This window comes from Macrobrachium nipponense, chromosome 17, assembly GCF_015104395.2.
Source record: "Macrobrachium nipponense isolate FS-2020 chromosome 17, ASM1510439v2, whole genome shotgun sequence".
NCBI lineage: Eukaryota > Metazoa > Arthropoda > Malacostraca > Decapoda > Palaemonidae > Macrobrachium > Macrobrachium nipponense.
The window spans coordinates 53,248,585-53,272,051 of record NC_087210.1 but is presented as its reverse complement, the minus strand read 5'-3'; the positions used below and the strand labels follow the sequence as shown (position 1 = coordinate 53,272,051).

The following is a 23,467-nucleotide window of genomic DNA, read 5'->3' as shown; positions in this document are numbered from 1 at the left end:
AGCTTGCTGTGATTTAAAAAAAAAATATTTTTTCTTCTTCCGCGCTCACTCCGAAACACCTCCGGCATACGGGAGACAATTTTTATTTTACCGCTTTGGCGTTTAAGGGCTAAAACGGGTGTAATTAGCCAAAAAATTGGCGTGAAACAATGGACTGTCCAAAACGTTCTGAAAACTTTTCGTGAATCGAGAGGGAAAAAAGTACCCAAGGCTAGGTACCCAAGGCTAGGACCAGCACTGGGAGGCCCCCTATTATTAGTAAGAAGGGGTTAAGAGTTCTTGCCAGGAACATTAAGGTCTCAATGTTTCTGGCGAAAACTCTTAACCCCTTCTTACTAATAATAGGGGGCCTCCCAGTGCTGGTCCTAGCCTTGGGTACTTCCTTCCCTCCCGACTCACGAAAAGTTTTCAGAATGTTCTGGACAGTCCGTTGTTTCACGCCAATTATTTGGCTAATTACACCAGTTTTAAGGCCTTCCTCGTAAAGTTGTATCACTCTCACATGATATCTCAATGGAAGTATACGGTTTAGACATTGTTAATACAACCGCACAAAATAATGTTAGCAACAGCTATGGGAGAGCACGAGAAAAGAATTTGACATCCAACTGTCACAGCATCCAACAGGTTACTGAAGAGCTCTTACACAGAGTTACACTTTCTGTGAGTGAGCCAGTAGCTCTAGTTAAGTTCCAAATTAGTCAATTTCACTCAGCCAAATTTTTTTTCGTTTCAATGGCATACTGCCAAACAGAATACTTTGGGGTTTAGAGATTGTGGAATTGAATATATCCACGACTAGCCAGGGAATTCCCCAGCCATTTCAATCATTAAGCAATCATAAAAAGAAAGTTACTGAATGTGGACACGTCTTGCAGTGCAAAGTTTGAAACGCGATTGGGACGATCTGGAGGAGTCCCTCCTGCAGCGGTTTTCAGATTCAATGCCCAGGACACTCCAGAAAGTCCATAAACGTTGTGGCATGCCTATCAAGTAATAGGGCAGGAGTTGGTGATTATTCATTCCAAATTTTATGATGGCTGCTTTAATAATTGATTTTTCCTGAATATTTTTAGTTTATTGTACTCTTTTTCTTCCATCTTCCCTACCACGCAAAGTATTATGACTGGTACTGTAGACGCTATCCCCAAATATGGTGTCCAGGGGAGACCCAGAAGTTCAAAGCGAGGTTTGTTCTAATATCTCTGGTTCCAAGGGCGGTGCTCATGGAACCAGGCCTGCGTCGGGTACATCATGTACGGGTGTGTCTGAGTGTACAACCCCCATTGGGGTTGTCGTACATCCACAGTTGGTGATAGGTAGTCTTCTCTCCATCACAATAGTGGCACAGAATGAGAGAAGGGACCAAGCCTCATTGGTGGCTCAGACCCACCTGTGAAACCAAGGAATGGCTATTCTTCAGGTGCCAAGTTTGATGTCGCTGTCCCTCGGGACAAGGCATCTGAAGGAGAAAGGAGGAGGTCCTCTGTGTAGTCCTCTTCATGAGGTTCGATCACGGAAAAGATAGATGTATAGCAAGACGTGGCAAGTTCTCGCCAGCTCTTACTGTACTTAACTCCGGTCAACCTTTGCTCGCATTTGCACGAACAAAATGGTTGTAGGAATTAATGCTTCCTTTAAGAGTGTGAGAACAGCGCACGCTCAGGGAAGAGAGGGCAAGAACAGCCAATCCTCCTCTGTTTTTTCCCTCTACTTCCTGGTTACACCGGAATGAACAAGGGAATAAGATGAATTCTTTGGAGTCTACTCCTCGGAATTCGAACCTGAGAGACTGTTTTTGGTTCAAGCTTAGGATCTTACCAAACATACGTCAATGCGTTCAGGATGGATAGCACCGAGAGGTTTGAATGCCTCTCCAGTCCTACTGTGTTGGGAACAACCAGTTCGGCTTGAACTAGTCGTCTTCGGTATCCTGTTGTCACCGTAGAGGTCTCCCTTCGGGAAAACTTCACCTTCACTCTCTTCATTAGGGAATGGAGGTGGTCTGCTTCCAGTCCTTATTCTGGTCCCTTGAATGAAAAGAATTAGGCTGGAGTGCAATTTACAGGAACTTACAAATATACTAGTACAGTAGTACCTCGAGATACGAAATTAATCCGTTCCGAGGCGCCCTTCGTATCATGAGGTTTTCGTATCTTGGACCACATTTTACATGTTAAATGACTAATCCGTTCCAAGCCGTCCAAAAACACCCCAGTAAATTATATTTCCAGGCCTAAAACACATGTTCTAGGGTTATGACGCCGATCCGACGGAAGAAATATGACTACAAAAAGGCAAAATACTGTACATACTTGAGTAATATTCAACTGCATGTAATGTTCAACCCCATTTTTACTGCATATATTAGGACTTTAGCATATGTCCCTTAGCAATAAGTCTAGCCTATGTTAGCGGTTGCTACTGTAGCCTAGTCTATGATTCTGACATCTAAACCTAAGAGCTAAAAGCTTAGAACATGCCAATAAAATGTATAAATAATCAGTATGTACTAATTTCAATTAATTATTAATTAATCATTAACTATAATACACAAACAAAACAAAAAAAAACCTTCCAATCGATTGTTTACATTCAGCTCTTACCCGTCTTACGAGTACCGAACGAACGCCAAGCAATAATTTTTCCTAGCACACAGTAAGCCATAAATTTTCATTAGTATCTCTCTTCAACTAATGAAACTACCAAACAGTATAATAACCATTCATTTCTATTCTTTATTCTATCTTTACCTAATGGAGATACCAAGTTACTCACAGCTATAATGAAACATACGTATACGTAACGTAATATTAAAACAGAAGAAGAATTCTAAAAAATACGTATTTGTTGGCAGTCTGATTTATTTTATATTTTATGATATCTAATTCACAATTTTTTTATTAAATGTATTGCATGTACTCATTTCAAATAATTATTAAGTAACCATTAACTATAATAAACAAACAAAAAAAAAGCTTCCAAACTTCTGTTTACATCCAGCACTTATGAGTATCGAACGATCGCCAAGCAATCACTTTACACAGTAAGCCATAAATTTTCATTATCTCTTCAACTACTGAAACTACCAAACAGTATAATACCCATTCATTTCTATTCTTTATTCTATCTTTACCTAATGTTTTTTTTTTATTAACTGTATTGCATGAATAAGTTTTTCAATTTACTGCAACCTTTTACCAATAGAATACTTAAAGCACAAGGGGTAGATGCTGACCAATAGGAGAGCAGGACCTTATGGGGTGACTAGCATCAGGAACCCATGGGAGAGCGGGAGGATGGTGGCGAGTTTACTCAGTTGGCGGCGCGGGAGTTTTAAAATTGTTCTCGGTGGTCCGGGCGAATCTCGGGACTTTACAGCAACAACCTTTCATATCTTGAAAACTTTTCGTATGTAGAGCTGTAAAATTTTTCGTATTTGCTTTCGTATCTCGAGTTTTTCGTAAGTTGAGCCTTTGGTATGTTGAGGTACCACTGTATATTTCTTTCGTGACATGCTTCTGTTATCAGTTGCATTGTCCGAGTAGTAGGCGCATACCTGTGAGTTAACTAGGAAGTATTCCATCTTTCCAGAAACATCTAATTCACAGAAAACTGGAGATAAGTGGTATGTGACCAAGATGAATAGCACCTTCTCTTAATCAATGCAGAACTCAGGACAGCCTTTCGAGCCGCCCAAGAATTACCGGGGTTGATTTTTAGATAACTAGTGGTATAGTTTCTCAACAACACCACAGCATTTCATTATCACCAAACAACAGTGTTTTCTTCTCTCCCATTTCAGTTAAAATGCAGATGCTCGAGTGTATCTTTTTTGCGCTCGATGGTTCTAGCAGAACGCATTTCTTTATGGAATGCTCTACCAGGCAACTCGGGGTGATAACAAGTTGAGCAAGCGGTGTATGGCTCTGCCTCAGTACTGCTTGCCCTCCGAGTTTTGGCTTGGTATTGTTTCTCCTCTGTCGAGGATTGACTACTAATTCGAATCTCTACCTGGCAATCACCGCATTTGCCGTTGTGAGAATTTTCACAAATATATCTCACTAGAATCGTTATCATCTTTCTGTTCACACCACAGTATAACAGAAGTCGGTAGCCTAGTCTTCCACTTCATCGCACCTGCCCCATCGGCCGCTGTGATGAGACAGAATGATATTCTTTAGACAATTTGAGTTTGTCTTCTAAATTCGTAAGGTGTTCAATTATTCTTTGTTCACCCCAAATTGTAAATGAATAACGGAAGATTTTACCTGTTCCCGGCCTATTAGCTCTGCTTCCAAAGTAAAAAGAAACGTCCTCCCTGATCCAGCCCACAAGAAGCGGTTCTTCGGGCAGTACAATCCCTGCGTTTTCATTCCTGAAAGACACTCCGCTTTCATTGCAAACTCCGACTTTCTCGCCGAGCAACAAAGAAATAGCAGATTAGCTTTTTCAGTCCTCTGTAAAACAACAGGGATTAAAGCCATCTTCACTGTTGGTGTCATCAACGAGACTTTTTCCTATGATTAGAATCTTGAGAGTTTACTTCTCTCAATTCAACTGTGAAGACGTAGGTCTGCATTCACCTTAGTCATTTACTAGTAATACAGTATTGTTTCTCCTTAGTTGAGATTCAATTACTGATGAGAAACTGTCTTGCCATCACAGGGACCTCGGTCTCTTAGAAGGCAATTGACTATTGTCTGATGTGCGCATGCTTTGCAAGAAACATCATCTCATCGCTCAACACCAGCGGTGAACAAGATAGATGATTTGTATGGTTATTCTCAGCATAACCCTTCAAAAGGCTGGTGTCATTTGTGACTACATCTCAGATGTGTGGCAGCGCAGTCAGTCGGCATCTGTTGACGAGTCCGGGTCCCTCTTCTCCACTTGTTGGTACTAGTCGAGTGAAGGCTCACGATGTGCGCTAAATGATCACAACTCTTGCCTTCAGGAAGAACCTCTCTGTAACCCAGGTGATGGAAGCCTCTGTAACCCAGGTGATGGAAGCCAGCACTTAGTCTCGCCCTTCCACCTTCATCAGGTTCTACCTTCAAGACTGTACCCACAGCTACCTCGACACACCTGATCTTGGTCCTCTGGTTACCACTCAGCAAGTGGTTTAGCTACCTCTGTGCCCTCAGAGGTCGGAAGTATCGAATCGAGGATCGAGGTTCCATGTCAGGCCTGGGGTGAATGTGAGAGTATGACTGGCCTATTTTCTCTTCACCTTTCACCCTTACTTAGGGCCACAACATCGAAACCCGTTCTCCGGCATCGATTTTGATATTGGTAAGCATTCCAAGTCCGACTAGTGGTTTTTCTGTAGACATAGAAGTCAGTCTCCACACTCCTTTCCGAGGGTAAGTGTGCTGCAACCCAACAAACCCGCTATGATTATATAGCCTGGTTTTGGTTGCCAGAGAGAGTTCTTCGCTCACGCCTTTGATACACAGGCCGTCAGCCATCAGGTTGCATTTACCATGGCTCACGGGGTGAAGGATCCACGACCCAGAGCTATACGCCCGGGTCCTGGTATCCCAGGTTCCTTTCTCAGCCAGCAATACAGGACTTCCATCCCTGCCTTAGGACGAGTCTCCTAAGTAAAAGACGGAAGGTTTGTATACGGTGTAGGAACTAATGACATTTTTTAAAGTAAAATGTATTTTTCCCTAACCATACAAACCTGGAGTCTTTTACTTGTATGGTCCCGCCAAACACCCACCCCCTTGATATCAGGGGTCATCATCTAAGTCCTGGCTGCAATCAAAGTGACTACTCAGTGAGCTGGTGGGAAGGCGGTATTTCCCCACTGCCGGCAGGAAACTACCAGCCTGGTAGTTAACTACCTCGGTATAAAAGAATGTACGTATTAGCCGGTAGTTTCAGCTGAGCTGCAATCTATTCTAAGTAAAGGACTCCTAAAGGACTCCAGGTCTGTACGGTCAGGGAGAAATACATTTTACTTTCAAAAATGTCATATTTTATTAGTTAAACAAAAAAAAACACTAAAAATGTTTATACCTCATTTTTTTAATAAGTTTTATCACAAAAAGTGCATTTTATGATGAAAATGATAAGAAAAAACAAGAATTAGTGGATATTTCTCAGAAAAATACCGTAAATAGGCAAATTTTTCACAAATAATGGGGTATATGTGCCAGAGAATTTCATGAATATGTGAGCACAAATATGGGGGGTTCACTGTACATTACTTGACTTGATTGTATAAGCAGGAAGTGTGCGTTCACAAATTCTGGACATCACTTTCCCATGCCCATTATTAGTTTTATTCAGCCCGGGCTATATTTTGCAGCTTTAATTCCCTTGTATTCTCAAGATCTCCACTGCATGAAGGATGAATAAAAATGTATTTTATTTATACTTATAGAAGCCACCACTGAGAATCAGGGTTTAACAACTTGACACCTTTAATGTAACTCTTAATAAATGCTCGATAGTTACCATAAATGACATCAACAATTAGCTGGTTTTCAGTTCGGTTGTTTATGTAGGGCAGAATTACAGTCACTTCATCCACAATTCTATAAACAAGAATTTTTTAGTGGAGAATGTGAGGAGCATCATAAGTACTGTATGATGGTTGATGAAATGTAGAGAAAGAGAAAGAAAGATCACCATGGTTAGGGTGTTATAGTTATTATTATTATTATTATTATTATTATTATTATTATTATTATATAAAGGATTAGTTTATCCAGACCTCGGAGTCTAATAATGGCTCTTCTCAGGCTGGTTCTAGTTAGGTTGTAACACTGATAGATATCCATATGAAAAAGGCAAAGAATAGTTGTAATGAGAATAATGATAATTTTAATAACACTGTTGTTTTACTGTATCATATTACATGTATTATAGCATTACAAAATATGAACAAAGCAATCATATGCCATTTGCATTCTGGTGCTCTTTACATTCTTAATATAATCAGCTGATTGCATTTTACTGACATCATTAGTGTCTTTGGTTGCCAAATGAAACTATAAAAGGTTTTATTTATATAAACAAACAGTACCTGTAAAGATAATACCCTTATTATTAATATAAACTGCAGGACAATAATAGCTTTAGCATAATTTTTAGAGTAGAAAGCTATCTAAATTAGTAAAAAAACAGTTTCATGCTTGATCTGGAGGCAAAAACCCTCAAATCAAGATGTCTATTTAGCACCAATACGTCTAGAAGTAAAGTACAATACTATACTGCACCCTATTAGTGAGCTACTGTACTTTTATTGACATGATATCAGGTACTACAATATTACTCATAATATAGTAATGAAGTTTACACAAATTTTTCAATGAGCATATGCATGCATATATGTATTGCATTAAACAAATCTGCACACTTACTGTAGCCCCTCTATCCTGTACGAGTTTTTATTAACTTGTGTGCATATAGACATGCTCTTACACAGAGTGAAAAACATTTATATAGCACTACATTACTGTATGAGGTACACTGCTGTACTACATCCAATGAAGGAGTTTTATAGCTGTCAAAACACAAATCTTGTGAGCCTAAGTAGTTAGAACAAAAGCATCCAACTACTACCTTGTTTGGCTTTACTGTACAATACCATATTGTATATATTTTTGGAAGAAATTAATTTTAAAAACTCTTTGGGATGTATCTGAGGATGATAGTAGTATCATGAACTCTACCTACAACAGAACATCTGACAGTGATTAGTACTTTACATGAGACTCTGACACTATATTCATTCCTGAGTTAGGTCACCACTGTGGAATTGCCCTGTCACACCTGGCAATTTGGTAAAAAGTTATCTTCCTAATGCCTACAGCGCTAGTTGTACTGCCTTCATCTTTCTTTCTTAAATTAAATCTTCAGCTGAGAACCCTTATGGACTAAGTCAACAGAATATAACAATTTGTTGAAAATTGTATTTTTCCTAACTATATAAACCTGAGGTCCTTTACAACAGGAAGGTAGTACTTAGCGGCAGCTGAACTGGTCGTAAGCTTTCGAACAAGGGGTTTGGTAGTTAACTACTTGTCCGGCAGTTAGCGGTACACTCGCCTGCGAGGCGAGAAGTCACTTTGCTTGAGGCCCAGGAAATGCAGAGTGAGGGGTGGCATGAGGTGGGACTATATGTAAAGGACCTCAAGTTTGTATAGTTAGGAAAAATACAATGTTCGACAAATTGTTATTTGTTCCGATACGGAATACAAACCTTCAGTCCTTTACAATAGGAAGACTCACTTATTGGTGGGTGGAATCTGAGTCTTATGAACAGACTGGTGTTCATCCTACCTTGGATTCCCTCCCTAGTCGTAAGACCAGAGGGAGGGATCCTAGCCTCTGCCTAGCTGATCAGGGTGTGCACCGCAGGATCAGAGGTCAGACTTCTGGACCAAATTATAAGAGGAAGGCAAGCGTACCTCTTATAATTAGCAAAATCAAGAACTATTTCCTACTTCAAGAGCCAAAGTAAAGTTATGGGTTTGTCTCTTGTTGGCTTCCACTCCCCTCCTTGTTGGGGAGTGGTGGATAAACACTTCTATCCCTACTGAAAGGGATAGAATGGGGCTCGGTTGTGTAGCTTACCTGCATCGGCCTCCTGTTCAGCGTAGTGACGACCGTGGCCCTCTGCCCACAGGTAGAGGGAAGAATGAAGGAGGAAGAGAGGCCAGTCACACTCTCTTTCACTCGTCCATACATACAGTCACACAAGGATGCGATGCTGTTCTGTCAGCTCAGGTGCTGGGTAGACTACACAACGTGTTGAGCAGCCACCACGGGTCCCAAGGAAAAGGTGTCCAAGGACCTGTGGGTGATATCCCGAAGGTAGAAATAAATGAAGGTGGATTGGTTGGCCCAAACCCCTGCCTTCAGAAACCTGCGCCAGGGAGAAGTTCTTGCGGAATGCAAGGGTTGGACCAATACCTCTGACTTCGTGGGCTCTCGGATGAAGGGTACGGGTGTCGTCACTGCCAGCTGTCTCGTACGCCCTCCTGATCACCTCACGCAGCCAGAAAGAAAGAGTATTCTTGGAAACTTCTTTCTTTGTAACCCCAGTGCTAACGAAGAGGCGTCGACACTCAGGCCTGAGGTGTCGAGTTTTCTTCAGATAGCACCGTAGCGCCCTCACAGGACAAAGCAGCATCTCATCCGCATCATTATCGGTGAAATCCTTCAGAAAGGGGATCATGAAGGACTCGAACCAGTCGTCAGCGACCGAAGGATTCTGAGTCTTCGCTACGAAGTTCGGGACGAAATCGTGCGTCACGGATCCCCATCCCCTGGAATGCTTAATGTTGAAGGATAGACCATGAAGTTCGGATACTCTCTTCGCCGATGCCAGGGCCAGCAAGAAGAGGGTCTTCTTAAGGGTCAGATCCCTGTCTGACGACTCTCGGAGTGACTCGAAGGGTCTGCGAGTCAAACTCCTAAGGACGAGAGTCACATCCCATCCGGGGGCCTGAGTTTCCCTGGGTGGGCAAGATCTCTCGAAGCTTTTCCTCAGGAGGGAGATCTCGAAAGAAGAGGAGATATCCAAACCTCTCAGTTTAAGGACTAAGGCCAGGGCGGCTCTGTAGCCCTTAACTGCGGAGACGGAGAGGAGCTTCTCTCGGCAAAGGAAGAAGAGGAAATCCGCTACCTGCTGAAGAGAGGCTCTGAGAGGAGAGAGACCCCGTCCACGACACCAACCACAGAAGACGGACCACTTCCCCTGGTAGACAGCCGCAGAAGACTGTCTGAGGTATCTGGCCAACTCTGTCGCTGCGCTGCGAGAAAAGCCTCTTGCTCGCAAGAGATGGTGGATAGAAGCCAACTGTGAAGACACAGGGACTCAACGGATCAGTGGTACCGTTCTACGTGTGGCTGGCACAGAAGGCTGTGCCAAGGGGGAATCTCTCTCAGCGCTCCGGCAAGCAGAGCCAGCAGGTCTGGATACCAAACGGCTTGAGGTCGTTTGGGCGCCACTAGGATCATCGGAAGGTTCGCAGCGATCAGCGCCCTGCTGATCACTTTGCGAATCAGACAGAACAGGGGAAAGGGGTAGACGAAGAGGTTGTCCCACGGATGCTGAAGAGCGTCCTCTGCGGCTGCCCATGGGTCCGGCGCAATTGAGTAGAAAACCTGGAGTTTTCGGTTGTGCCGGGTGACGAACAGATCCACGACAGGGCGCCCCCACAGGTTGAAGAGCCTTTCTGCCACGTCTAGATAAAGGGACCACTCGGCTCCTATCGTCTGATCACGACAACTGAGCTTGTCGGCTACCACATTCCTCTTGCCTGGAATGTAGCGAGCCGACAACTATGTTGAGTGTGCCGCGGCCCACTCGTGCACCTGCAGCATCAACTGGTGCAACGGGAGGGACACTAGGCCCCCCTGCTTGTTGACGTATGCCACTACTGTGGTGTTGTCGCACATCAACACCACCGAGTGTCCCACCAGACGGTCCCAGAACTCTTGGAGACTGAGGAACGCTGCCTTGAGCTCCAGGACGTTGATGTGAAGGTGCTTGTTGCGATGGTCCCACACACCTGCAGTCAGCAACTCCTCCAGGTGTGCGCCCCATCCCTCGGTCGATGCGTCCGAGAAGAGAAGCATCTCTGGGGGGGGGAGTGCGAATAGGCACTCCTCTTACGAGATTCCTGTCATCCAGCTACCAGGCTAGGTCCTGCCTCACCTCCTCCATGAGGGACACAGGGAAAAAGGGAGGATCCCTTGCCTGTGACCAACACTCCTTTAGTCTCCACTGAAGAGACCGCAGGTGAAGACGCCCGTGAGGGACTAGCTTCTCGAGAAACGACAGGTGGCCGATCACGACTTGCCACTGCTGAGCCGGTTGCTCCTGTCGAGACAGGAACTGTCTTACTGCCTCCCTGAACCTGCTGATCCGCGAATCTGTGGGGAAGACTCGCCCTGCTGCCGTGTCGATCAGCATGCCCAGGTACTTCATCCTCTGCTTGGGTTCAAGCTCTGACTTCTCGTAATTCACAACAATTCCCAGATCGCGGCAGAATTCGAGGAGTTGATCTCTGTCCTGCAGCAACTGCGAGCGGGAGCTCGCCAGGACTAACCAATCGTCGAGATACCTCAAGAGACGTATCCCGGACGAGTGGGCCCAAGCCAACACCAGTGTGAACACTCACGTGAACACCTGTGGGGCAGTTGAGAGACCGAAACAAAGTACCCTGAACCAGTACACCCCATCGAGGATGAAGCAGAGGTACTTCCTGGAGGATTGATGGACTGGTATCTGGAAATACGCATCCTTCAAATCCACAGAAAGCATGAAGTCATTCTCCCTGATGGAATCGAGCACCGAACGTGCTGTTTCCATTGTGAACTGAGCCTGGCGAACGAATCTGTTCAAGGGAGAGAGATCTATCGCCGAGCACCAGCCGCCCCGAAGACTTCTCCACCAGGAAGAGGCAGCTGTAGAAGCCTGGCAACTGATCCTGAACGATCTCCACAGCTCGTTTGCTCAGCATGGCTTCTACTTCCTGCCGAAGCATCATGTCCTTGGTTACATCCCAGGTGTCCGCACCGTAGCGCTGCTATGTTGCCCAATGGCTCGCCAGGCACCCCTCCACTTTCGGCAGCAGGTGAGGGGGAACGCCGTCCCTAGCGTTTCCCACCTATCTTCGACTTCTTCTTCCCTGCTCCTCCTTGTGAGAAGGAAGGCTGGTAACGGTCGCTCCTTGAAGAAGTTGAAGGCAGAGTCTTTCCTTTGGGCTTCGACAATGCGATCGTCTTGCCTGCAGAGGAAGCGCTAACCAAACTCTTGGGCTTGGCCGCAGTAACTCAAGGCTGCCCAGACGCCTTCAAGACTGCCTGGCATACTAAATGGTCACTGTCGTCAGTGCGCCGTCTTTCCACCGCAGCGTCCACCATCTCTCCTGGGAAGAGAAGAGGAGGAACTCCGCAAGAGGAGGAACTACGCACTGGTCCGTTGCGAAGACCCAGAGCCGCCTGACGCCCGGCCGCCCTGGTCACTCGGGTGAGAACAGCATCTCTACGCTGGAGAACCAGGTTGGCCCACAGGTTGGCCATCTGGTGGGTCAGGTAGGCGATAGCCCTACCCCCAGACTGGCACAGTCTCACGAAAGCCGGGTCCCCTTCAGGAGTGATGTTCCCTAAAGAGGCTGCGGTTTTCGACACTGAGGGACCACAGGTCGAGCCATGAGACTGCTTGGAAGGCTGCCATTGCAGTAGACTCCAAGGCAAGTGCCTCCCTGCTGCGAGAACCAGAGGTTCTCCGACAGGAGCTGCGGCAGAGACGCGCCCGGAGTTAGCCTGGCTAGCTCTGGGTTAACCTGTTTGGGCGACAGAGGGTCCTCGCCCCTCTGTCGTGGTAGAGGTGGAGGAAGGAGCTTAGCAGACCTACCGGACCGAAGCGAACCCTCCTGTCCGGAGAAGAGTGTGTCAGCCAAAGCTGATCGCGGCAGACCCACTGCCGTCCTGGGTTCCTCCAAGCCCAACGTGGGTTCGGTAGGTGGGAACAGCGATCCTTCTCTGAGTTCGTTGTGCTGACGGATCAGCACAATTACCTCCGCGAATGACCTCTGGATCTTGGGAGTGACTGCATCCTGTGAAGACAGACCGTCAAGCCCTTCCAACGAGATTGCCTCCCGGGAACCTCCTTCTTCCACAGGAGGAACCACGACAGACCCCTCCTGGTCTCCTCCTACCACTTGCACGTACAATCTGGTTGGTCCAAGGACCGTGCCAGGTTCGTAGGGCGTCGTGGCGGGATCGTGAGGGGCGCGCCCCTCGTGATTGCTCCTGATCACCTTGCTCTTCCAGGTAAAGCCCGAGGAAGTTGAAGGGACTGGAGAGGCAGACCTGACACTCGCCCCGCGCCCACTGGCAGAGCCGGTGTGCAGGCGATCGCCAACCCACGGTGGCGATCAGTCTGCAGGCCTGGTCGAGCGGCTCTCCCGGGGAGAGCGGCTGAACCGAGAACAGCGGCGACGGTCCCGAGCGTCAGAAGAGCTGCTGCTGGTCCCCCTCTCCACCCGGTCCTGGAAGGAGCAGCGGTCAGGGGACCTGCAGAGTTCACTGTCGCGGTGGGAGCGAGGCCTATCCTCACGGTGCGTCGGCTGGTTCAGGCGACCGATGGGACCGCTTCCTCGCCTCAGCCCGCAAGCGGTCTGGGACCGTCGCGTCAACTCTGTGTACCAGCGTATCGCCGTAAGAGCAATCGCTGGTCTGGTGAGAGTCGCCCGAGCGACTCCCTCCAGTCTTCCATCCCGTGCCTGGATCCTGGCGCCGAGAGAACTCGGATGCCTGGGTCTTGGCTGTCTGGTCACCTCGGTAACTCTCGCGAACGAGAGGCCGAGACGGTACCTCTGGCACCAGGTGAGGAGGTGCTGGTGCTAGCCGACACTCCTTCGGTCCCCGTCTTCTTCTTCCTTGCAGAAGGAGAGACGGGCCCCGTTCCCGAAGGAACAGGAGGACCGACGGCACGAGACTTCTTAGGGGGGGAGGAGGCAGCCTTCTTCTTCTTCGGCTTGGTAGCCTTAGAAGTTGAAGGGGAAGTGGCGGCAGGCGACGAAGACGACACCTTCCTCCTCTTCCTCTACGTCAGCTTCCTCAGCACCACCATCAGGTCTTCCATCCAGGACGGAGCCAGGGCAGTTGCCAAAGCAACAGGGCCCAACTGCACCTGTCCGGAAGGACCTGGGGTGGGAGCAGCAACACCACAGGCAGGAACGACAGCGGCAGGAACTGGTACCAAGGCTGGAGCGGCAACGAAATCAGGAACAGGAGGCGGGGCAGGAACCGGCAGCATCCTCTGCACAGGAGGTAGGTCTAGTGGCGAGCTCTTGGGACACTGGAAGTCCGGGGCTGCGGCAGTAGCGGGAAAACCAGGAGGCGGCATAGCAACGGGCAAGGAAACCTCCGGCAGCGGAGCCTGTACAGCGGCTGTCGGGGACACTGTGGCTACGTGCTGCGTATAAACCAGGTGAGGCGGAGCAGCATAGCCCGGCGTGGACACCGTCGTGGTGGTAGGCCCGTGCGTAACCTGCGTGGCCCCTCTCGCCAGATGACTAAGCAGCCCCTGGACCGTCAGTGTCCCTTGCAGCCCCAGCAAGTACCAGGCCCTACCGAGATCGTCTTCCGTGGTCAGCAAGTCTGAGGGAGGAAAAGTCGGGTAGATTAGTGGGGGGGGGGTCCCCCCCTCGCCTGGGGGGGATAATTCCCAGCCCGAGCGAACGGAGGACTCTGAGTACAACTGGATGTCGGGGTATCTCGCCCCCTCCTCTACGCTCGACTGATCGAGGGAGGATAGGGATAGAGAAACCTCCCCCGAAGGGGAAGGAGCCATACGAGGGAGCTGAGCCGGAGGGAGGAAGACATATCGGTAACCAAGGGCATAGCCGGGGAGTCCTCCGACGACTCCTTAGCCGGCTTCCGCGGCTTCTTCCTCCCCCCGTAGTGCTCCCACTGCGCCTCCGACCAAAAAATACAAGTGTCACAAGTCACAGTGCGAGAGCATTCACGCCCTCTACACCAAGCACAAAAATCATGAGGATCAACCTCCACAGAAGAGCGGAAAGCCCCACACATACGACCCCCAATACCTGGGCATAGTCTACAGTTGATGGGGGGTGAGGGGGTTTGTCCGGCTCTTGTTGCATAATTTCCATAATAAATGAAAAACAAAAACACACGCACTTAGTTTTGTACTTGCAAACACATACAAGCAAAAGAAAAAGCGAAAAAGTCTTCACACAGTGAAGTAAACCAAGCATACAACAGAAACGGGCAGAGAGACGAAGAGAAGCACGTCCATCCACGAGCGCGGCCGAAAGCAAAGTGACTTCTCGCCTCGCAGTCGAGCGTACCGCTAACTGCCGGACAAGTAGTTAACTACCGAACCCCTTATTCGAAAGTTTACGACCGGTTCAGCTGCCGATAAGTACCTTCCTATTGTAAGGGACCGAAGGTTTGTATTCTGTATCGGAACTAACTATTAACCCAAGAAAGCTCTGAGGAAAAATCAGCCTGTGAAGAGAGAATTTATAGGAAAAGGTAACAAATAACTGAATATGAGGGTATAGAAAATAAAACAAAAAATGAATGCAGATATCAGCAGAGAGCAGGAATAAATTTGCTCTTACTTAAATAGTATATTGGAAATCAGAAAACAGCAGCACTATGCAAAGTATTCCACGTCTTAGTTACAGCTGCAACCTTCCCGAAAGGCACGCATTAAAAGTAACAAGTCTTTAGCAGTAGGAAGTTCCACCTGTCTAACCACTAAGCTGTTCCACCTGTCTAACCACTAAGCTAAGTCTTAAAGGTTGTCTAGATAGTCACTGGAAAACCACTAATGTCCAGTTCCAGCTGTGAGGAATTAATTTTCCAAGGAGCTCAAGTGGACTGCTAACTTTGGTTACAATTACAAAGATAGGAATGAGGCTACTGAGATCTCTTTTAAGACAGCCTTATTAGTATCTAAATCCTAAATTTTTAATAGACTCTTGGTTTATAAAGCTACATTCCCATATAAATTATCTTTATTTTTTTGGTGTCAGATCAAACTTGTATCATTGTCATGGTACTTTAAAAGCATGGTATCTCTCATGTGAGTCAAGAAAGCAATTGGGGCCACAACATGAAGGCAGACTTTTGGGACGGTGGTGTGATCAAAACAAAGGTCCATGAATTAAAGGATCCTTTCTAGCTAAACAGACAGAAGAATATCCTCAAAAACTTATGGATTTTGACTTGAATGCACTCATCTTTCAAGATCATGGAGGAACAGGCCACCCAACATGACATTACATTGTACTATAAGTTCTACTGCTTTCTTCAAATTAACAGTATCTGATTACAGGTAAGTAGAAAGGTTAGGTAGTTTCAAAATTACCTAGTGATGGTAAGTAAAAAGACATATTCTAATTTTTTCCAGAATGTGTAATCCAGAATTTTGTTATCTTTTTCAAAAGTTTACGGTAAATTTAAAAATAACATCCTACTCCCATAAGAAATACAGGCAGCCCCCAGTCATCGGCAATCCATTTTTATGGGGCTTGACTAGCACCAAAAATCGCCAATTTCCAGTTATCAGCGCTGATAATAGAGTATTGGCGCAGATACATACCTAACAGAGGTGCCATTACCTGGTTATTGGTACCAAAATCAGGTTATCGGTGATTTTCCCTTATCATCTAGCTGTCAGAACAGAACCCCCGCCAATAACCAGGGACTGCTTGTAATACATAGAATTTTACTTATTGTATAAAAGAATTAGACAATATGATAATTCTTGAACTTATTTCAAAACTCTTTATAGGTACTATACTCAACTGAAAATCTCCAGTTATTTTGTATTTCCAACTTAATGAAATGCATTCTCCCTCCGATGTCTTCGTCTCTCTTTGGCGCCACTAATGAGAATTTCTGCTAGCATTTGTACTTCTTTTTCTGATGAGCAATCCCAATTCATCTCCAAAAGACCATTTGCTTTCACAACCTCACTTTTACGAACCTAAAATTATTAATAGTTAATGTTATTACATCAATACATAAAAGTAGGATAACAATAGAGATCATTAGAAATTTACACACTAATATTTATACTCATTGGTATGCATGATTTCTAATTATCCAAACACTGTATACCAGCCCCTGAATTAGGATTCTGTTCCATATGTTACAACATTTTCTTTTTCCTTATGTACTAGTGACAGTATTTGAGTGTCTTTACAGCATCCCTGCCAGTACGAGGGTACTGTTTGACGTGTCTTGTTAGCACACCATACATAGTACTTATTCTTTGCCACTTCTCTTTGGTCCAAGCTGCAATGCTTTCTGCACTTAAGAAATTTTATAAAATAAATATGTTGGGCAAACAAACCCTGAGTCTAATGGTAATATTATGATAAAAATAATGTGCTGTAAAAGTTACATGCTCATCATATCCAAAATTCTATCCAAAACTTATAAAGAAATTATGGTAAAACATAACCTACAGTCCCTTATAAATGATGAGATATTGTATATATTTCACAAGAAATCCAAAATTATAGCTACCAACTTTATAAATACAAATACGATTGTTTTTTTTTTTATCAAAGTTTCAATCCAACCTCTTAAATCTGTGAACCTTGGGACCAGGCCACTGCCAGACCACAGAAAATCCCAGAATATAGAATACATAAGAAATTACTTTTAAAAAGAAAGGAAACATCAGCTCTGGTAAAAAAAAAAAAAAAAAAAAAGCAGATGGAACTATAGTAATGTAGTCAAAAGAAATATTGGAAAGATGGACGGAATATACTGGAGAATTGTTTGATGACAATAAGAGTAGAACATCTAGATTTGAATGACAAAGGAGAGAAACCAAGTATAATCAGATCAGAGATAGAGGCATCTTTAAAACAAATGAAAAGCAATAATGCAATAGGTGATGATGGAATAGCAGCAGAGATTTTGGTAGCTTTGATGGAAATAGCGGAAGGAATATATGAAGATGGAGAGCCTGCAACACAGGCATCTATCACAATACCAAAAATACCAGGAACACTTGGGTGCAATAAACACCGGACCATCAGTATCATGAGTCAGATCACAAAAATAATATTAAGGATGGTTTTGAGCAGAATAAGAAATAAGATACTCATGCAAAAAAAGAGATCAAGAAAAGAATATCCATGGCAAAAGATGCATTTGGTAAGATCAAGAAATTAGTCACCAACTCGAAAATATCTATGAATCTAAAGAGGAGGTTTGTGAAATGTTTTGTTTGGTCTCTATTGTCATATAGCTGTGAAACTTGGACCTTGAGGAAAGCAGACGAGAAGAGGTTACAGGCTGCAGAAATGTGGTTTTGGAGTAGGATGTTAAAAATATCAGGGACAGAAAGGAAAACTAATGAGCAAGTATTAGAAAAAGTAGGCATTGAAAGGGAGCTTTTGGCCTCAGTGAGAGGTAGACAAATGCAGTTTGTGGGTCACATAGTGAGAAGACAAGAACTAGAGCATCTCTCTGATAAATCAATTGAAGGAGACCGAAAGGAAGGCCTAGACAAAAATATATAGATGGATTCGTGAGAATGACTGGAGGAAGAATGTCTGCAGTTCAGTTGCTGCAGAGCTGGAAATAGCGAGAAATGGGGAGCCATGATTCCCGACATCCTTGGAGATATGGCCTGTGGATGATGATGATGAAATAAAGCACTGAATAGCTTTAGTTGCCACGATGCTTGGCATGCATACAAAAAGTCTATACATTTATAAAGCAATCATCCCTCAAGTTAGGCAATACCTCAACAACTTGGGCATAGAGTTCAAAGTGGTGTTGATTATGGATAATGCTGGTGGCCACCCTCTGGATCTTTAAGATAGGGTCAAGCTCAAGTTCCTCCCTGCCAACACTATGTCTCTCCTCCAGCCTACGGACCAGAGCGTGATCTATGCCTTTAATGCACTCTACTGAAAACTCCCTCGAGCACATTGTGAATGCAATGGATGGCTGCTGACAGTGAATTTACACTGAAGGACTATTGGCACAAATTCATTACTGCCACATGTCTGACTGTCATCGACTGATTGTTGAAGGACATGAAGGAGACCGTGAACCCCTGTTGGAAGAAGTTGTGGCTAAAGTCTTTGCACAATTCTAAGGGCTTCTCTCCTTTAGAAATTCAACATCCAGCCATTGATGAGGTGGTCCAGTTGGGAAGGATGCTTGGTAGAGGGGCTTCGATGACATCACTGAGGATGAAGTGGGCACCCTCATTGATGCCCGCTCTGACCCCCTAACAGACCAGGATTTGGAAGAGCTGACAAAGTCTGCCAGCGAGGAAGAAGACACACTAGCTCAAGGGTGAATAAGCACCTGCCTAATTAATATATAACAATTATTTATTCACCAGTTTTTTTTGTATTATTCACCTAAGTAAGTTCACAAACTTAATAAATAAAAGAAAGACTTGCAACCCAAACTAACAAACAATAAATGAGAATGCTCACAATCTTCCGTTACCACAGCAAATTCCTGACTCACTCCCATCACTGTTTTTCCAACTACCATCTACCGTATGTCTTTTGAAGTCACAACAACCATTGCCCCATTCTGAACATAATGAGACAACTGGCTTTACAAACACCCAATACAATTAACGCCGATTGGACGTATTAAACGTCGACTAAAATTGTCTGTCGTATGCCGATTGGAGATATGGTACGTCAACAAAAAAAAAAAAAAGTATTTTTTAAAATTCGCGGAAAAATAGTTATAGGCCTACTAGGCGAAAACTTTTGAATCACACGGATCAAGGCGTTGTTTTGTTTACAATCGTTACCCAGGCGCGCAAGCGCGAATTTCTTTCTTCTCGCACTAAAAAGCATCAGCGACACCTCAGAAATTATTTCGTCACTTTTGACATCATTTTTGCACCATTTTATATTAGCTGTTACACGGAGTATTATATATGAAAATGTGCGGAATTTCATGTAGAATACAACAAAAAAACAACTTATGGTTGTAGCTTTTTATCAGTTTTGAAATATTTTCATATAAATAACGATAAGTGCCGAAATTTCAACCTTCGGTCAACTTTGACTCTACAGAAATGGTAGAAGAACGCAATTGTAAGGTAAAACTCTTATATTCTAGTAATATTCAATCATTTATCTTCATTTTGCAACAAATTGGAAGTCTCTAGCACAATATTTGGATTTATGGTGAATTTATGGAATAAACTTTTTCCTTATGTCCGCGCGGTACCTCTTCCGAAAAAATCATAAATTTTTTCGTCCGATTGTCGTAATGTTTGCACCATTTTAAATTAGCTTTTACATAAAGTTTTATAAATGGAAATGTACGCAATTTCATGTACAATACAACTAAAAACAACCCATGGTTTTAGCTTTTATCCGTTTTGAAATATTTTCATATAAATAACAATAAGTGCCAAATTATCAACCTTCGGTCAACTTTGACTCGACCGATAAGGTTAAAAAACGCAATAGTAAGCTAAAACTCTTACATTCTATTAATATTAAATCATTTACCTTTATTTTGCAACAAACTGGAAGTCTTTAGCACAATATTTTTATTTATGGTGAATTTATGAAAAAAAAAAACTTTTTCCTTACGTACGCGCGGTAACTTCCGAAAAAAATCAGAAATTTTTTCGTCCGATTGTCGTAATGTTTGCACCATTTTAAATTAGCCGTTACATAGTTTTATATATGAAAATGTGCGCAATTTCATGTAAAATACAACTAAAGACAACCCATGGTTGTAGCTTTTATAAAATTTGAAATATTTTCATACAAATAACGATAAGTGCCAAAATTTCAACCTTCGGTCAACTCTGACTCGACTGAAACGGTCAAAAAACGCAATTGTAAGCTAAAAATATTACATTCTAGTAATATTCAATCATTTACCTTTATTTTGCAACAAATTGGGAGTCTCTAACACAATATTTCGATTTATGGTGAATTTATGAAATAAACTTTTTCCTTACGTCCGCGTGGTAACACTTCCGAAAAAATCATAAATTTTTTCGTCCAATTGTCGTAATGTTTGCACCATTTTAAATTAGCAGTTACATAAAGTTTTATACTATATGGAAATGTGCGCAATTTCAAGTAGAATACAACTAAAAACAACCCATGGTTGTAACTTTTATAAGTTTTGAAATATTTTCATATAAATAGCGATAAGTGCCAAAATTTCAACCTTCCGTCAACTTTGACTCGACCGAAATGGTTAAAAAACGCAATTGTAAGCTAAAACTCTTACATTCTAGTAATATTCAATCATTTTCCTTTATTTTGCTACAAATTGGAAGTATTTAGCACAATATTTCGATTTATGGTGAATTTATGAAAAAAAAATTTTTTTCCTTACGTACGCGCAGTGACTTCCAAAAAAAAATCAGAAATTCTTTCGTCCGATTGTCGTAATGTTTGCACCATTTTAAATTAGCCGTTACATAAAGTTTTATATATAAAAATGTGCGCAATTTCATGTACAATACAACTAAAAACAACCCATGGTTGTAGCTTTTATCAGTTTTGAAATATTTTCATATAAATAACGATAAGAGCTAAAATTTCAACCTTCCGTCAACTTTGACTCAACCGAAACAGTCAAAAAATGCAATTGTAAGCTAAAAATATTACATTCTAGTAATATTCAATCATTTACCTTTGTTTTGCAACAAATTGGAAATCTCTAGCACAATATTTCGATTTATGGTGAATTTATGAAATAAACTTTTTCCTTTACGTCCGTGTGGTAACTCTTCCGAAAAAATCAAATTTTTTCGTCCGATTATCATAATGTTTGCACCATTTTAAATTAGCCGTTACATAAAGTTTTATATATATGAAAATGTGTGCAATTTCATGTAGAATACAACAATAAACAACCCATGGTTGTAACTTTTATCAGTTTTGAAATATTTTCATATAATTAACGATAAATAGAAAAAATTCGACCTTCAGTCAACTTTAACTCAACCGAAATGGTCAAAAACTGCAATTGTAAGCTACAACACTTACAGTCTAGTAATATGCAATCAATTACCTTCATTTTGCAAAAAACGGGAAGTCTCTAGCACAATATTTCGATTTATGGTGAATTTTTGAAAACAGCTTTTTTTTTCATGTCTGCGCGTTACGAATTCATGCATCATTTTGTGATAATATTTTCTCTATGTTGCCTTGATCGTTTTACAATGTTATATACCAAAACGATTGCAATTTAGTGTAAAATACAATGAAAAAAAATTAACTCATTAGCTTTAACCGTTTTGCTCACAGCGCGATTTGTATACAATTATGTGAAATTTTTTTTCGAGCTGTCATATATCCCAATATTTATATATGATAATTATATTTTTTTTCATTTCTGATGGTTGCATACTAAACTTCAGGCAATGACAAAAAAAAGGAGTCAAAAATAAACTCTTAATCTTGAAAACTAAGCGTGCAGTGATTTTTTTAAAAAAACATTTTTTCGCTTCGGCGCTCACTCGCGAACGCCGCCGGCATACGGGAGACGATTTTTAAAATACCGCTTCGGCGTTTAAGGGTTAACAGCATACTTCATCTATATTTCTTAAATGTCTAATGCCTACACATTCTTCACTAACCCATAATGCAAGTAACAAAATAATAATGATTAAATTCATAAAACTACATAATATATTAGAACTGAGTTACCTGTCCCCTGTTCACGTGATAAATAGACTTAAAAATTAACAGATTTGAATGACAACAGAGAGGGACCAAGTATAATCAGATCAAAGATAGAGGCATCTTTAAAACAAATGAAAAGCAATAAAACAACAGGTGATGATGGAACAGCAGCAGAGATGTTGGTAGCTCATACTTATCTCCTTCTCTCTCCCCTCCAACCTCTACTTATCCTAATCCCCTCTAACTTCCATTCTCCAATTCTTTACCCTCTACATAATTTCTGATATTTTCCCCTAAAACACTTGCTTTAGTCAACACATCAGCTATTTCATGCTTTCCTTTTTATCCATCTTGCCTCTTTTATTTCTCCAGAGTCTAATGTTCCTCTTATTGCTGCGATATTAATTTTTAATCTCTTACTAATTACTCCGGTACAGGCAGTCCTCGGTTATTGGCGGGGTTCCGTTCTCGGCAGGGTGCTGATAGGCGAAAACCAGCATTAACCGAAACTCGGCGATTTAAGGCCCATATGGTCCTATAACTGGTTAATGACGCCTCCTTTAGGTATATTATGATGCCATAACTCTATCATCAGCATCATAACTAAAACTCAAGTGCGTTATGGGGGCATAAAATGACAATTTTCTGGGTGCATAAAATTACAAATTTTCTAAGACAATTTCTATTTTTCATTGCTACAAACTTCAGGTCTTAACAACAGAATCATTTTCTAGCGCCTAGCTGGACCCAGTTAAATCACAGATGAAAATCAAGGAATCTTGTGAGATCTGGCAACATGCACGTATATCGAGTGAAAACTAGTCAAGGACCACGCACCCACGCCACCATGTTCAGTCTTTCCCAACCCAGGATGTCTTTAAGAAGACAGAGGGGTGGTTAGAGGTGGGGAATACAATGTTAAGACTTCATGTCTGTAGCTATGAAAAATACAAATTGTCTTTGAAAATTTGTCTTTTCTTCACATGCGAACAAACCTTTGGTCTTAACAATAGGATTGACTTATGCATGGAGGAAGGTACAGACATCCTAAACTGGCTGGGGGCCTATCCATCAGTCCAGCTCCAGAAGAAATATTTACCAGAGAGGGACTGATGCCCGTGAGAAGCTAGATACAGTGATATCAAATGACTCAACCACTGGGTTACCTACAATGATATACGGGACGAATCACTGCATAGGGAACTAAAGAGACACTTTGACTGTTCAATAACAAACCAATGCGCCAAGGTTCATTACTACTTCTTACCCCCCTTGCTAAGGAGCGGAGTATATGCTAC

At 43.1% G+C, this 23,467-nt stretch overlaps 1 protein-coding gene across 1 annotated transcript in view; it reads right to left on the bottom strand.

Moving 5' to 3' along the window:
- Positions 1 to 6,820: 6,820 nt before the first annotated feature.
- Positions 6,821 to 23,467, bottom strand: part of LOC135196229 (uncharacterized) — a 233,984-nt gene continuing 217,337 nt past the window's right edge. The window contains exon 6 of the mRNA XM_064222877.1: positions 6,821 to 16,498. Coding sequence (XP_064078947.1) covers positions 16,349 to 16,498 — 150 coding nt within the window. The 3' untranslated portion in view covers positions 6,821 to 16,348. The remainder of the gene's footprint in view (positions 16,499 to 23,467) is intronic.